A 16,711-nucleotide genomic window follows, 5' to 3' on the forward strand; every position below is an offset into this window, starting at 1 on the left:
GACAGAGAAGTCAGTGTAGACTGGGAGAGAGTAGTCTTTGCCCAAACCCACATTATAAGTGCACATGTTGGTGCTTAATGGCCACGCCCTTAAATCAGGTACTTCAGAGATGGCTCAGGTAAATCTGCCAAGTAGAAACACAAGTGGATGTAATTTGTGGTGTCCAGTTGGAAATAAAACATCAATATTCCTTTCCTTTATTGGCTTGTGTTTATTGAATCTTGTGATGGCTTTCCTTTATACCTAAGTTTGGCAGCACAGTTTGAATTACGCGGGGGAGTTATCTTTAACAAACATTCATATAACAGTGGTTAAGTCCAGCACTGCCCATCTGAAAAGTCACTGAAGATAAACTGACAGCTAATAATCATTTTTGCAGAGATATCCCTACTCAAATGAATAAAGAATTTGGGCAAGGGATAAAAAAGCTCCCTTTCTCCTGATTTTGGGCCATCATCAAACTTGGATCATGAATTATTCTTTTACCAGTTTTCTTTTTTGAACCCATTAGCGACATCTAGTCACCTAGACATTCTTAATGGAAGCACAGGCTTCTTGACCTATTCCAAACAATTTTTCAGGTCTGGTAAGTCTACCCTTTTTACCGTATTCAACTTGTGCTCTATTTTGGAAGAACCACTGAAAATTCAAAGTTCTAACTTTTAGGAAAGGCAAGAACAGGTGAAGGATATAGAAGGGATGGTGATGGAGTTGAGTGTTACTTTAAACTTCATATAAATAAATACTTAAACTTGTTCATAGTATAACTACTGTGCTTTCCATGACTTAAAAGGGGACATCTCCCCCTATAATTGAAACAATTCTCATTTTTTTCAGGCAGAGGGCCAACCTGAAATTCCTGAAGTAGTACTACAGCCATAATAATGATGATGCTCAATGTCGGATATTCCTGCAAGAATACCCTACACTGAACTTCAGATCTACTCTTCCTACAGATTTCCTCATCTCAATAATGTGTAGGAAATCATTAGCCATCTCAATAATATGTAAGAAATCATTAGCCAACTGAAAAGTATAGAGTCTTAAAAGAGAAAGAAGGATGATATTGAGTTCTGAGGGGTGTAGATTTATAATAGAACCTACAGGGAGCTGGAGAAGTCCAGAGAGTTAGCTGTCTATGGAATAAAATAGGCTATCAATTGTGGCTTTCACAGAAAATCAAAATATTATCAATTTATAAGTTGGCCAGAAAAAGATTCATGTCACATCTTCATATATAAAGTGAATTCCTTCTAAGCATTAAACTTTTATTAGTCTGTAGCTTTGAGCGCTTTTAATGGGAGAAAAAAACTATCGTATCTGGAAGCTAGACATCACGAATGGAAGTCAAAAATTATTGCAAAAACATTCTGAAAGCAGGGTATGTCCCAGGTAGTAAAGGTTACTGAAAAGCTGAATATTTCCAGAAGCACATTCACTCCAAGCCTCTCCAAATAATTTAGGTGGAGTAGCAAACTAAGAATAAAGGTTCTATTCCTCTATTCATTGATTCTATTAACCAGTCTTTATTGAGAACGACCTGTGTGCGAGGTAGTTTCAGGCACTAGGAATATAGTGGCAAAACAACTGAAAAATTCTGCCCTCACAGAGCTTTAATTCTATTGGGAAGAAACAATAACAAGATATACAATATATTAAATGATGACAGGTGCTAAGGACAAAAATAATGAAAGATGAGGGATAGGAAGTATTGGGGGAAGGTTTCAATTATAGATAGGACAACTACTAAGCAGGTAATATTTGAATGAATACCTGAAGGAGATGAGGAAATGAGCCATGCAAGTAACTGTGGGGGTTCAGGGAAGAGAGAACATTTCAGACAGAGGGAACAACAAGTCCAAAGTTCCTGACAGATTAGCATGACTGGCCAGTGAGGCTCAAGCAGAGTGAAGCAGAGGAAATGAAAAGGAAGACAAGGTCAAAGAGATCATGGCAGATTGTTCATAAAGGAAGTAAGAGCAGGTGCAAAGAGATCAACTAATTAGGAGGCATCTGCAGCAATCTCAGTGAGAAATGATGGGATGAACTAGAGTTGCAGCAGTACTGAATGTGAGATGTAGTAAGATCTCTGAATATGTGAATATCTTTAAGGGTAAAATAGAATTTGCTAATTGGTCAGATATTGGGTGTAGAGAAAGACAGGAATCAAGGAAGATTCCAAAGTTTCTAGCTCAAGAACTAAAAGAATGGAATTGTCTATTGAGATGAGGAAATCTGTAGGAAGAGTAGATCTGAAGTTCAGTTTTAGACATGTCAGTTTTGAGACTCCTATTAGCCCTCCGATTAGTTGATTCCAATTAAATAAGGTATTATATCTGTGCTTTTATAAATGCATATATTATCAATATATTAATAAAATAGTTTGAAACTTTAAACATAGGTCCTCTTCTAAGCTTTATCAATGGCATACTGGGTACCTTGGGTCATTCATTCCATAGCTGTTTATCAGTAAGAAAGAGAAGAATTATACAGAACCCTAATTTGGTCAATTAATACTTCTAAGAAAGTATTATATTCAGAACAGCTTTGTCAAAGGCAATCAGTTCTCAACCAATTACACATTAAACAAAAGTTCATTAAGAGCCTATTATGAATCAGACACTGCCATGAATTAGAAATATGATAGTGAACAGACAGACATGGTAGTCTCTGTCTGCAGATAAATTAATGTAATGAGGGAGGCCATATGAAAACAATAGTATCACATACATAATGAATTAATCAACAGCAATTGTGGCAAGTCCTATAAAGAGAAGTTATATAGCATGGCCTTGACACACGGTACACTCCCAACACTCTTCCTCTCCAGCAGTAGGGTGTCTTGGGGATGGACTACATCAGCAAAATGGCACATGTGCTCCCAAAGAAGTAACATCTTCAAGGATGGTAAAGTATTCAAAACCATCTTAATCTTTAAAAATCTTAAGTGAAAATTCTATGCTTCTATCATTCAATGTTGAATTACGTATACAGTGAACTATAATCTCTCTACCTTTCTGGGACCAGGGATTATGTAAAATAAGGTATGACCTGTGTTTGACTGAAATGAAAAACAGAAAGCTATACCTGAATTATACTCTATGATAACAACTCACAAAGAACTTCAAGATGAAAATAAGAAAGTCAAAGTAGCTCTTAGAGTCACAGCTGAGTATAGCAGTATACACATAGGAATGAAATTTTAGAGCTATGAAATATGTATAATGTTAGGGAGGATGCAACCCAATACGACTTTCATCTGATAAAAAAGAAATTCAAGCTCAGAAAGATTACATGACTTGCTCAAAGTTAACCAGCTAATGAGCAGCAAAGCCAAGACTAGACCAAAATCTCCCAACACTTCAGGCTGCACCCAGACAATTCTCACACTGTATTTTTCTATCGGAAAGAAGGAAAGAAAGAATGAAACAGATTCACTAGTAAAAAGTTTTTGCTTTGGAAGCCTTCTTTTGGAGAATGTTCTAGGAACTAAAATTGTACTTCACAGAGGATTTTTTCTACACATGTTATTGGTTCTGAGAGAGGGGAACAAGAAACAGTTGCTGTATCCTGGGAAGAAGCCCTGAAAGAGCAAAGAATGAAGAGCTTCAAGAGAAAGTATTAGAGAGGAGGAGTGGAAATGTGTTATGAAAGCTTCTTTAATTAGAAGAAGAAAATATTAAGTAACTATCAAACAGAAGAGTTAAACAATCACACCCACTGTAGATATCTATTAGAAAGAGAATTACCCAGTAAATTGAAAATAAAGAATTTAAAAATTAGGTCTCTTTCCTTAATACTACTGTTGGGGCCAGGAGTAAAACAGAATTACTTTTTTTCTGAGCATCATTTAAGTTATGAAAGATAAGCAATTCTCCATCAGTTCTAAATGTTTTTAAAGCAGATCTTTCTGCAAGGCTAAGCTACCTAGACACTCTTGCTGAGGAATAAAAACTTCTCCCCCATTATCAAATAAATTGATTTATGAAGCGTCTTCAGTATTAAAAATCCCAAAGGGCTAAAGGCATTCAATATTACTTAAAATTGTGGAAATAAAAATAAATCCATAAGCCTATAAAGCATAAGCCTAAGTAACTAAACTGCAAAAAATCCAATGAACTTCATAAAGACTTGATTACAAGTGGTATGATGTAAGAAATTTTAAAATATGCCACAGAAAATAAAAATTTTTCATCCATAAAGGGAAAGGCTATTGGCTTATTGCTCCTTTATGGCTCATCTGCTCTAATTGATTAAAGTGATTTTAAGAAATATTTTCTTTCTGACTCTAGAATTTCTTTCTAACTCTATCTAGAAAAAAATAGTGGCCATAAATCCTTTTTCCATCTGTAACCACAGAAGAAGACTTTCATCTACCTTTGCCTTGTTTTTCTTAAACTCAAAGCTGGGATAATGATTTGGTTTTCCTTATTTTCATATTGTAAGATATTACATTAAACTTACTTCAAACTTTTTAATAAGATACAGAGATCTATGTAAGATCCTCATTTGCTCACTGCTATATTCATGGTACCTAAAACAGTGCCTGACATAAACTATTCATTCAAATAACACTGGTTGAGTTGAATTGATTTGAATTAAATTATAGACTATAAAAGGTTTATCTTAACATTATCTTGTTTGTGAAAGTGAAATACATTGGAATCAGCACATAATGATGACAATGAGAGAACAACAATTGCATTATAATCAAAGTCTTTGTATTATATAATTGCCTTATGTCGCCTGGAGAATATCTCTGAATCTGTACGTAAAAGAAAAGCTCTGTTATGAAATTAATGAAACCCTAGGTATTTGTGTAATGCTTAACAATTTACAAAGCATTTTCATACATATACATATATACATGTATGTATATAAATACATGACATTAAAAATACATTATATACTATATTTACATATAATCTATGTTTTATATACCATACATATATAATATGTAATAGGCTTTATTATCCACTCTTTATTGATAATAAGACCAAAGCTCTAAGAAACCAAGTGTCTTGTCGCTAAGATGCAACAAAGTCAAAGTAAACTCCGGCCTCTAAACTCCAAACTCAGATGAACCTTCTACTTTCAGCTGGATAGTTAAAAGATTGCAGGTTTATACTTGAAATACAGTAGTCCCCTTATTCACAGGGGATACATTCCAAGACCCCCAGTGAATGCCTGAAGGCATGGATAGTACTAAACCCTATATATACTAGGTTTTTTTCCTATATATGAAACCGAATAAAGTTTAATTTATAAATTAGACACAGTGAGGGACTAACAACAATAATTAATAATAAAACAGAATGAATATAACAATATACTATAATAATAGTTATATAAGTATGGTGACTCTCTCAAAATATCTTACTGTACTGTACAGTGCGTAACTGAAACCATGAAAAGCTAAACTGTGGATAACCTTAGGGGGACTACCATAAGAGCAATTTTCGTCATTGTTTTAATAATCTCTTTTTTATTTCATTTTATTTTTTTGAGGTAGAGTTTCAATCTGTCACCCAGACTGAAGTGCAGTAACGTGATCAGAGATCACTGCAGCCTCGACCTCACAGGCTCAAGTGAGCCTCCTACCTCAGCGTCCTGAGTAGCTGGGACCACAGGCATGTACCACCACACCCGGCTGATTTGTGTGTGTGTGTGTGTGTGTGTGTGTGTGTAGAGATGGGGTTCCATTATGTTGCCCAGGCTGGTCTTGAGCCCCGAGGCTCAGGCAGTCCACCTGCCTCAGCCTCCTAAAATTCTGTGATTACAGGCACGAGCCACTGTACCTGGCCAAAACCTCTCCCTTGACAGGGAATAAGTCATAAGTCACACAAAATCTCACAAGAGATCTTGGCATGTGGACACTTGGAAACATATCTCTTGGCTGTCATTTTTGAGTACCTGAGTTTATTATCTCTCTAAAATATTTTACTATTAAATAGTATACAAATTGACCTGTATTTCTAATTCCTTATAAAAGCCAAAATTACAGCAACATGGATCAATGAAACAATGTCCCAGTAGTGAAATAAGAGGTGCCCTGCATTCATGTCAACAAAAAGGAATAGAAGAAATAGAATTATTTATTCCTTATCCCAGCCAACATCATGCCCATTGGCCATTCAAAGTGCTAAGGCTAAAGAACGGCACTCCAGGATCAAGCATCTTGCCCTGCCCTTGTTTCCCTGGGTCAGTACTGCATACAGTCAGCCATGCCTCACCTGGCTGTTTCCTTCCACTCCATCTCCTGCCCATCCACGGCCAGCAGCTCATCCAGTTCCGTGAAGAGCTGAGGGGGAGCTGGGCTGTCATCCTCCTCTCCCAAGATGAATCGGATGCGTTCTGCAGCAGGAGAGACTGCAGAAGTGAAAATACTGTGGTTAAACATTGGCTGGACGACCCTGAGAAAAGTGGAGCTCCGGGTTCTTCCTCTCTCCCCAAGGTTACTGGGCTTCCCTTCCACATTTTCAGTGGACATCTTTCTTGTTGAGCCTCCCAAATTCCCAATCTAAGGCCAAAAAGAAATCAAAGCCCTTCTCTATTCTTTTGGTTCTGAACTGTATCTTGGTTCTCCACCACTCTCCAGAAGGACAGCACTCCAATTCCGTGTGATGTGTCGTAAAGAACCTTTAGCCCTCAGATGAGCTGAGGTCTAACCACTCACTTCCCCGCCTTCTCCACTTATGACTCATCCAAAATTATTAGACAAAAGTCAGCTTGAACCAATCACTTTTTCATACAGCTGTGGGAGGGGCAACAAAGCACCCCAATCCTGAGTTACCCCAAGTCCCCACCTCCCACCCTCCCTCTGTCCAACGCCTAAAGCTCATGTCCTCACAGGCTTCTCCCTACCAATAACTGGCTAACTGCAAAGTTGATGAAGGAATATTTAACAAGATGGGCCCTCTTCTTTACAGAATGGTAGTACCCAAAAATGTTTAGTCACACTTCAATGCACTTGAAAAACAAGCCCAAGTAAAATATTGTACACTTGAGGGGGAGGAAAAAAAAAAAACATTTTCCAACACACTCAAGCACATAATTGAACGCCCTACTAGCTCCTTTTGACCCTATCTCCTGAAAATCATGTAATGAAAAATTAACTAGAATTTCCCCCAGGTCATGGGTTACTCCCTTTCCCAAAAAAAAAAAAAAAGAAGACGACGATGACGAAGAAGAAGAAAAGAGAGAGAGAGACAGACAGAGAAGCAGTTGGAAATTGATGGTCATGTTACAAATTTAAGGCCCACAAATACTCCTCAAAATCCCTGGATAAAACCAAGAATGTTATATACATGTAAATGCAGTTCAAGCACACACAAATATATTTATTATGGCTAGACAGACACACACACATGCGTGCATATATAAATCTATAGAAATATATGTACACAAACAACCCAATAAAACCAGAAAATCCCTACCATCTGAAAACTATTATAATACGGGACAGAATAAAATTCCATAGATCAAAATTTATTTAGTACAAATAAACCCATGAAAAATATTCAACCAAATTAAAAATCAAAACTAGTCATTAAAATAAAATGTGTTTTACCTATTAAAATGTCAAAAAATGGCAGGGCACAGACGCCTGTAATCCCAGCACTTTCGGAGGCCGAGGTGGGCAGATCACCTGAGGTCAGGAGTTTGAGACCAGCCTGGCCAACATGGTGAAACCCCATTTCTACTAAAAAAAATACAAAAAATTAGCTCGGTGTGGTGGCATGTGCCTGTAATTCCAGCTACTCGAGAGGCTGAGCCACAAAAATCACTTGAACCTGGGAGACAGAGGTTGCAGTGAGTCAAGATCATGCCACTACACTCCAGCCTGGGTGTCAGAGCAAGTCCCTGCCTATAAATAAATAAATAAATTCAATTACATGTCAAAAATAAAAAAAAAAAAAAAAAAGAGTCCGTGTGCAGTGGCTCACATCTGTAATCCCAGCACTTTGGGAGGTCGAGGTGGGCGGATCACCTGAGGTCAGGAGTTTGAGACCAGCCTGGCCAACATGGTGAAACCTCATTTCTACTAAAAAAAATACAAAAAATTAGCTCGGTGTGGTGGCGTGTGCCTGTAATCCCAGCTACTCAAGAGGCTGAGCCACGAAAATCACTTGAACCTGGGAGACAGAGGTTGCAGTGAGTTAAGATCATGCCACTACACTCCAGCCTGGGTGTCAGAGCAAGTCCCTGCCTATAAATAAATAAATAAATTCAATTACATGTCAAAAAAAAAAAAAAAAAAAAAATGATAATCCCAACGTGGGCAAGGGTTTGGGAGTCATGCACCCAGCACTTCTTGATTTATGTTACTGGTAGGAGCCTAAATGGAAACATCTCTCTAAAGGGAGATGCTTGAAGGACATGAAAATTTCTGGAAGGACATGAAAATTTTTAAATAGTGTATATATACTGTGAGCCAACAATTCTTCCACTAGAAATACATTCATTCTAAATAAATAAGAGTTATCTCAAAGGTTTAGTGACAGAAGTAATCATTCTAGCATTGTTTATAACTGAGAAAACAGAAAAATCCTAACGTCCAAAAAGGAAGATTGGTTAACTAAAGTATGGTACAACTATAAAATAAAATACCATGCAGTCATAAAACATGTAGTCAAAATAGCTGGCCTTTTTTGACATGTATATCATATAAACTTAAATTAAAAATAAAAATAATAGACATTAAATGATCCCATTTTAGTAAAGAAACAATAAATATATATTTCTATAAAATAAAGCTAGGAATTGAGGCAGCCCTCACTGTGATCAGTCTGGTATGTGTGCATTTCAGTTACCACAATTTAGGTTACATAACATATTCCCTAACAATACAGTTCAAATTTCAGTTAACATGGTATATTAATAGTAATTTCATAAAGTACAAATTTGCTGCTAGCTCTTCAGTCCATAAATCACTTCATAACATTATGTGCATAATGATCACTGACCAATCATGGGGTGCTTCTTTAAAATATGTCAGTGATTGATCACTGCATGTTTGTTATTCAGTTCACACACAGACAGCAAAGTGTGTAAATGTGTTGTCTTCTTGTCTCCCAAAGATAAATGCATGTAACATGGATAATCAAAGAGGGAACTGGCCAACAAGAATGAAGGCAACGTACAGAAACAAAAATTAATACTATTGGAAGTAAAATTTGTATCAAACGTAAATGGAGAAGACGTAGCTAACCATGGAATGTAAATGATGCTGCCATTCACCATTGAGAGACTCTGTATATGCAGTCAGAGGAACTTAGTGAAGGTGAGTTAATCAACATAAGCAAGGAAAGTGATTGTGATGAAAAGGATGATGATGTCCTAGAGAAAGTGATACTGGCTAAAAACTTCACATTCAAGGAATTTTAGGAGACATTTCTTGACACGGAAAGCACACAGGATAAAATGTAAGCTGATTCACATTTAGAAAGCATAACAGTTTGTCTAGGCATTGAAAAAAAAATACATGTTCCTTATCATCGGTACAACAGGAAGAAGGCAAGCACTATTCAAATACTCCTGATAAGACTGTACAATGAAACGAATTAATATCAATGTTTCTAATGTTTTAAATTGCTGTGTACCGAATAAATATTAGTTTTACCTTTTTTCATTTCCCTATACCTTTATAGCTAACAAGAGAGATTTTAGTGATTTAAAAATTTTAAAGGTCAAAGAGCAATAGTAACTGTTTTCATTGATTATTAGGATCGCTTTACATAATTTCAGTTTTCAAAGTCATTTTTTTCACAGTCATGCACTACGTTACAAAGCAAGGACTTCTGTATATACAGGCATATTTAAATATACAGGTACATTTTCAGTGTTACATGGTTTATTTCTAGGGCTTCTGTTATCTTATGTTCACTTTTCTATAAATTCCAAAGTGTTTATAATTCACTCATGTATTCCATTCAGCAAATATTTACTGAGCACTATCTATGCTCTTACTTGGCTTGACAGGCTTTATCTTCAGCCTCTGATAAAAAGATCTCTGATCTTACAGAATTTACATGTATGTAGGGAAAATAAATATTAACTAAGTAATTCATTCTTTAAAGAAAAAAGTAAATTAGCACCTAAACCAATACCAGAAAAAATATCTGCTAAATATAAGTATATGCAGAACATTAAAATAAGGTAATTGCGTACAAGTACATACTGATACAGGGTACAATGAATATGTTTTACATTGTGATTAGAAAAGATGGCTTTGAAATTTCTTTTTTCTTTTTTTTTTTTTTGAGATGGAGTCTCGCACTGTCGCCCAGGCTGGAGTGCAGTGGCGCTATCTCAGCTCACTGTATGCTCCACCTCGCGGGTTCACACCATCCTCCTGCCTCTGCCTCCCGAGTAGCTGGGACTACAGGCACCCACCACAATGCCTGGCTAATTTTTTGTATTTTCAGTAGAGACGGGATTTCACCATGTTAGCCAGGATGGTCTCGATCTCCTGACCTTGTGATCCCCCTACTCGGCCTCCCAAAGTGCTGGGATTACAGGTGTGAGCTGCTGTACCTGACCTGAAATTTCTTAATATCCCTGGTAGAAAATAATCTAAAGTTCCAGGACTTTAATGTAAAAATATTTGCAATACCTTTCCAATCATGAAATGTGAAGTCTAATTATTTACGGGATCAAGAGGGCATGAAAATGAAGAAATTATGGGCAGAATTTGGAGTCTGGACAATACTTCTAAGGAGTAGTGTGTTCACATTACCACAAGTTTAGTCACTTTTTTCATCGTACTGGTTCTGAAACTAGCCATCACAAATAACATCACTTTTCATCAACATTCAACATCAAAGATCCCTAAATCAGAACTAGCTTTAATTTTTTTAACTTTTATTTTAGATACAGGCATACATGTGCAGGTTTGCTATATAGGTAAATTTTGTGTCACAGGGGTTTGGTGTACAGATTATCTGCCACCTAGGTAATAAGAATAGTATTCAGTAGGTAGTTTTTTGATCCTCACCTTCCTCCCTCCCTCCACCTTCACATAGGCCCGTGTCTGTTCCCTTCTTTGTGTCCATACGTACTCCATAGAATTAGCTTTTAGAAAGGAGAAGTCTAGATTTAGTTAGATAATCAACCTTTTGTCCATTTCTAAAGATGTGATGTAGGTTTGTCCCCAACTCTAACAGAAAAAAAATACATGGGTCTCCTGCCTAAAAAACAGCATAGACAGTATATATTCCTGCTCGGCTCTACTCCAGAGAGCATTACTCTGTAGTCTGGAATTCTCAATTTAGCAAAACGTGAATCACTGCTCATTAGACAGCAACAGTGGTGACTCTGCAAAATGGAATGGAAGAAGAATGTAACACTACCTCCAGGTCTTCCTCTCTAGGTACCATGCCTAACCCCTTTCACAGGCTGTCTTATTTATTACATATAGGCACCTGAGCAACCAGCACATCAATTTTGGGGGATTAAAATTCCAAAATTGTGTGTCATAAACTAGTTCACAACTCCAGGAAGTTTCTACTAGTGCTGTACTGGGCTCAGAGCCGAGAGACTTGGGGTGCGTATGACTTAGCGAGACACCAGCTTGGGCAGCCAAGGAAGTGTTTGCACCACCTCTCCCCCAACCCCAGGCAGTGCAGCTGGGTATAGGGAAGGTATAGGGGGACTTTTGAGGAGGGTATAGGGGAGAGTAAAGAGGACTTTGTCTTCCCACTTGGATACCAGCTTAGCCACAGTAGGTTAGGATACTAGGCAGAGTCTTAAGGCACCAATTCCAGGCCCTATCTCCCAGATGACATTTTTAGACATACTGGGCTAAAGGGAACCTCCTGCTTTGAAAGCAAGAACCCAGACTTGGCAAGATTCATCGCCTGCTGACTAAGAGACCTTGGGCCTTGAGTAAACATCAAGGGTACCCAGGCAGTACTTGCCATGGACCTTGAGGAAGATCCAGAGCTATGCTGGCTTCAGGTGTGACCCAGTGCATTCCCAGCTGTGGTGGCCATGGGGAGAAGTGCTTGCTGGACGAAAGGAGAGGGAAGAATGAAGGTGACTTTGTCTTGCAGCTTGAGTACCAGCTCAGACACAGTGCAGCAGAGTACCAAGCATGCTCTTAGGGTCCCTAATTCCAGGCCTTCACTCTTAGACAGCATTTCTGGACGTGCTCTGGGCCAAGAAGAGCCCACTTCCCTGAAGGTAGAAACCCAGGCCTGGCAGCATTCACCATAAGCTGACTGAATAGCCAGCCTGAGCCTTGACTGAACATGGTGGCAGTAGCCAGGCATGGGGCAGTGGCGGCAATGGAGAGACTCCTCCTGCATCAGGAAAGAGGAAGGAAGAGTGTAAAGGACTTTGCTTTGCAGCGTGGGTACCAGCTCAGCAGCAGAACAGAGCACCGAATAGATTCCTAAAGTTCCTGACTCCAGGTCCTGGTTCCTGCATGGCATTTCTGTACCTGCCCTCAGCTCATTGCCCTGAAGGGAAGGACACAAGCCTGGCTGGATTCACCACATGCTGACTGAAGAGCTCTTGGACCTTGTCTGAACATTGGTGGTACCAGGCAATGGTCACTGTGGGCCTTGGGTGAGATCCAATGCTGTGTTGACTTCGGGTCTGACCCAGTGTAATCCCAGTAGTAGTGACCACAGGGGTACTTGTGTCACACCTCCCCCAGCTCCAGGTAGATCAAATGGAAAGAGAGACTCCTTCTGTTTAGAGGAAAGTAAAAGAAGAGAACAAGAGTATCTGCCTGGTAATCCAGGGAATTCTCTCAGATCTTAACCACAAAAGTGGTACACCTACAAATCTGTAAGAGTCACAGCATTACTGGGCTTATGGTGCTGCCTAACACAGATATGGCTGCAGTGACCAAAGTCACAACCATCAATTCCCTTTGAATGCTTGAAAAGCTTTCCCAAGACAGGTACAAACAAGCCCAGACTGTAAAGACTACAATAAATACCTAACTCTTCAATGCTCAGACATTGACAAATATCTACAAGCATCAAGACTATCCAGGAAAACATGACCTCACCAAACAAACTAAATTAAGGTACCAATGACCAATCCCAAGTAACAGAGACATATGACCTTTCAGACACAGAATTCCAAATAGCTGTTCTGCGGAAGATCAATGAAATTCAAGATAACACGGAGAAGGAATTCAGAATCCTATCAGATAACTTTAACAAAGAGATTGAAATAATTTTAAAAAGTCAAGTGGAAATTCTGGAGCTGAAAAATTCCATTGACATACCGAAGGATGCATCAGAGTCTCTCAACAGCAGACTTAATCAAGCAGAAGAATTAGTGAGCTTGCAGACAGGCTCCTTGAAAACACATAGTCAGAGGAGAAAAAAGAAAAAAGAATGAAGCATACCTATGAGATCTAGAAAACGGCCTCAAAAGGGCAAATCTAAGGGTTATTGGCATAAAGAGGAAGGAAAGATTGGGGTAGAAAGTTTATTCAAAGTGGTAATTTAAAAAGTAGAAAAATTTCAAATAAAAAAACCTTCCAATGCATCTTAAAGAACTATTATAGAAAAGCAAAATAAAACCAAACCCAAAATTAGTAGAGGAAGAAAAATAATAAAGACCAAAGCATGAACAAATGAAATTTTAAAAACACAATAAAAAAGATCAACGAAACAAAAAGCTGGTTGTTTGAAAAGATAAACAAAAATGACAAACCTTTAGCCTAACAGAAAAAGAGAGAAAACCCAAATAAATGAAATCAGAGATGAATAGGCAGACATTACAACTGATACCACAGAAATCCAAAGGATCATTAGAGACTACTATGAGCAACTATATGCCAATAAATTGAGAAACTTAGAAGAAATGGACAAATCTTAGACACATTCAACTTACCAAGATTGAACCAAGAAAAGACTCAAAACCTGAACAGACTAATAACAAGTAATGAGATTAAAGCCATAATAAACGGTCTCCCAGCAAAGAAAGCCTGCGACAAATGGTTTCACAGCTGAATTTAAAGAAGAACTAATGCCAATCCTACCCAAACCATTTCTAAAAATAGAGGAGGAAGGACTACTTCCAAACTCATTCTATGAGGCTAATATTACCCTGATACCAAAACCAAAGGCAAATCAAAAAAGGAAAACTACAGGCCCATACCCTTAATGAACTCTGATGCAAAAATACTCAATAAAATACCAGCAAACCAAATTCAACACACATTAAAAAGATCATTCATCATAACCAAGTGAAATTTATCCCAGGGATGCAAGAATAGTTCAATATATGCAAATCAATTAACATGATACATCATATCAACAGAATGAAGGACAAAAACCATATGATCATTTCAATTGATGCTAAAAAAGCATTTGATAAAAATCAACATTCTTTCATGATAAAAACCCTCTAAAAACTGGTTACAGAAGGGACATACCTCAATATAATATTAATAGAAGAACAGACCTACACCTAGTATCATGCTGAATGGCAAAAAACTGAAAGCCTTTCCTCTAAGATCTAAAACAAGACAAGGATGCCCACTTTCACCAGTTATTCAACATAGTACTAGAAGTCCTAGCACGAGCAATCAAACAAGAGAAGGAAATAAAGGGCATTCAAACTGGAAAGGAGGAACTCAAATTAACCTTGTCTGCAAATAATATAATCTTGTATTTGGAAAAACCTAAAGATTTCACCAAAAAGCTATTAGAACTAATAAATTCAGTTAAATTGCATGATACAATATCAACTATACAAAAATCAGTAGCATTTCTATATGCCAGTAGTGAACAATCTGAAAAAGAAATCAAGAAAGTAACCCATTTATAATCTTTACAAATAAAATAAGATACTTAAGAACAGACTTAGCCAAGAAAGTGAAAGATCTCTACAATGAAAACCATAAAACATTGAGGCATGAAATTGAAGACATAACAAAATGGAAAGACACTCCATGTTCATGAATTAGAAGAATCAATATTGTTAAAATGTCCATACTACCTAAAGCAATCTACAGATTCAATGCAACCCCTATCAAAATACCAATGACATTCTTCACAGAAATAGAAAAAAAAATTCTACAATCTATATGGAACCACAAAAGACCCAGAATACCCAAAGTCATCCTTAGCACAAAGAACAAAACTGGAGGCATCACATTATCTGACTTCAAATTTTACTATAGAACTTTAGTAACCAAAACAACAGAGTACAGCCATAAAAATGACACATAGACCAATGGAACAGAATAAATAGAGAACCCAGAAACAAACTCATACATCTACAGTGAGCTCATTTTTAATAGTGGTGCCAAGAACATACATTGGGGAAAAACAGTTTCTTTAATAAATGCTGCTGGGAAAACTGGATATTAATATGCAGAAAAATAAAACTAGACCCTTATCTCTCACTATGTACAAAAATCAAATCAAAATGGATTAAAGACTTAAATTTAAGACCTCAAACTATAAAACTACTACAAGAAAACCCTGGGGAAACTCCAGGACATTGGACTGGGCAAAGGTTTCTTGAGTAAAAGCCCACAAGCACAAACAACCAAAGCAAAAATAGAGAAATGGGATCATATCAAGTAAAAAGCTTCTGCACAGCAAAGGAAACAATCAACAAAGTGAAGAGACAACCAAAAGAACGGGAGAAAGTATTTGTAAACTATCCATCTGACAAGGAATTAATAACCAGAATATATAGGGAGTTAAAAACAACTCAATAGGAAAAATCTAATAATCCAGTTTAAAATGGGCAAAAGACCTAAATAGATATTTCTTAAAATAAGAAATACAACTAAGAACATGAAAAAGTGTTCACCATCACTGATCATCAGAGAAATGCAAATCAAAACCACAATGAGATCATATCACCCGGTTAAAATGGCTTTTATCCAAAAGACAGGCAATAATGAATGCTGGCAAGGATGTGCAGAAAAGGGAACCCTCGTACACTGTTGGTGGGAATGCATAGCCACTATGGAGAACAGCGTGGAGGTTTCTCAAAAAACTGAAAACAAAACTACCATAAGATCCAGCAATCCCCCTGCTAGGTATATGCTCAAAAGAAAGGAAATCAGTATACTGAAGAGATATCTGCACTCCCATGTTTACTGCAGCATTATTCATATTAGCCAAGATTTGGAAACAACCTAAGTGAGCATCAACAGATGAATGGATTTTTTAAATGTGATATATACACACAATGGAGTACTATTCAGCCATGAAAAAAGAATGAGATCCAGTCATTTGCAATAAGATGGATGGAACTGGAGGACATTTTGTTAAGTGAAATAAGCCAGGCACAGAAAGACAAATTTTGCACGTCCCCACTTATTCGTGGAAACTAAACATTAAAACAATTGAACTCACGGAGATTCAGAGTAGAAGGATGGTTACCAGAGGCTAAAAAGGGTAGTTGGTAGGAGCAGGTGGGGTAGGGGATGGGTAATGGGTACAAAAATATAGTTAGAATAAATAAGGCCTAGTATTTGATAGCACAACAGGATGACTACAATCAATAATAACTTACTGTATATTTTAATATAACTAAGAGTATAATTGGAAGTTATAACACACAAAAATAATAAATGCTTGAAGTGATGGACACCTCATTTGCCCTGATGTGATTATTATGCATTGTATGCCTGTATCAAAATATCTCATGTACCCCATAAATATATATACCTATTATGTACCCATAAAAATACAAAATAAAAAGAAGAAAAGATAATACATAG

General features: G+C 37.3%; 1 protein-coding gene across 4 annotated transcripts in view; it reads right to left on the reverse strand.

The window, feature by feature from the left end:
• SLC4A4 (solute carrier family 4 (sodium bicarbonate cotransporter), member 4) overlaps positions 1–16,711 on the reverse strand; it is a 365,688-nt gene that overhangs the window by 254,720 nt on the left and 94,257 nt on the right. For all 4 annotated transcript variants that reach the window (XM_011998142.1, XM_011998138.1, XM_011998140.1 and 1 more), the window contains one exon: positions 6,234–6,369. In XM_011998142.1, the coding sequence (XP_011853532.1) occupies positions 6,234–6,369 (136 nt within the window). The remainder of the gene's footprint in view (positions 1–6,233; positions 6,370–16,711) is intronic.

The sequence above is a fragment of the Mandrillus leucophaeus genome, unplaced genomic scaffold (genome assembly GCF_000951045.1).
Source record: "Mandrillus leucophaeus isolate KB7577 unplaced genomic scaffold, Mleu.le_1.0 Scaffold559, whole genome shotgun sequence".
Taxonomy (NCBI): Eukaryota; Metazoa; Chordata; class Mammalia; order Primates; family Cercopithecidae; genus Mandrillus; species Mandrillus leucophaeus.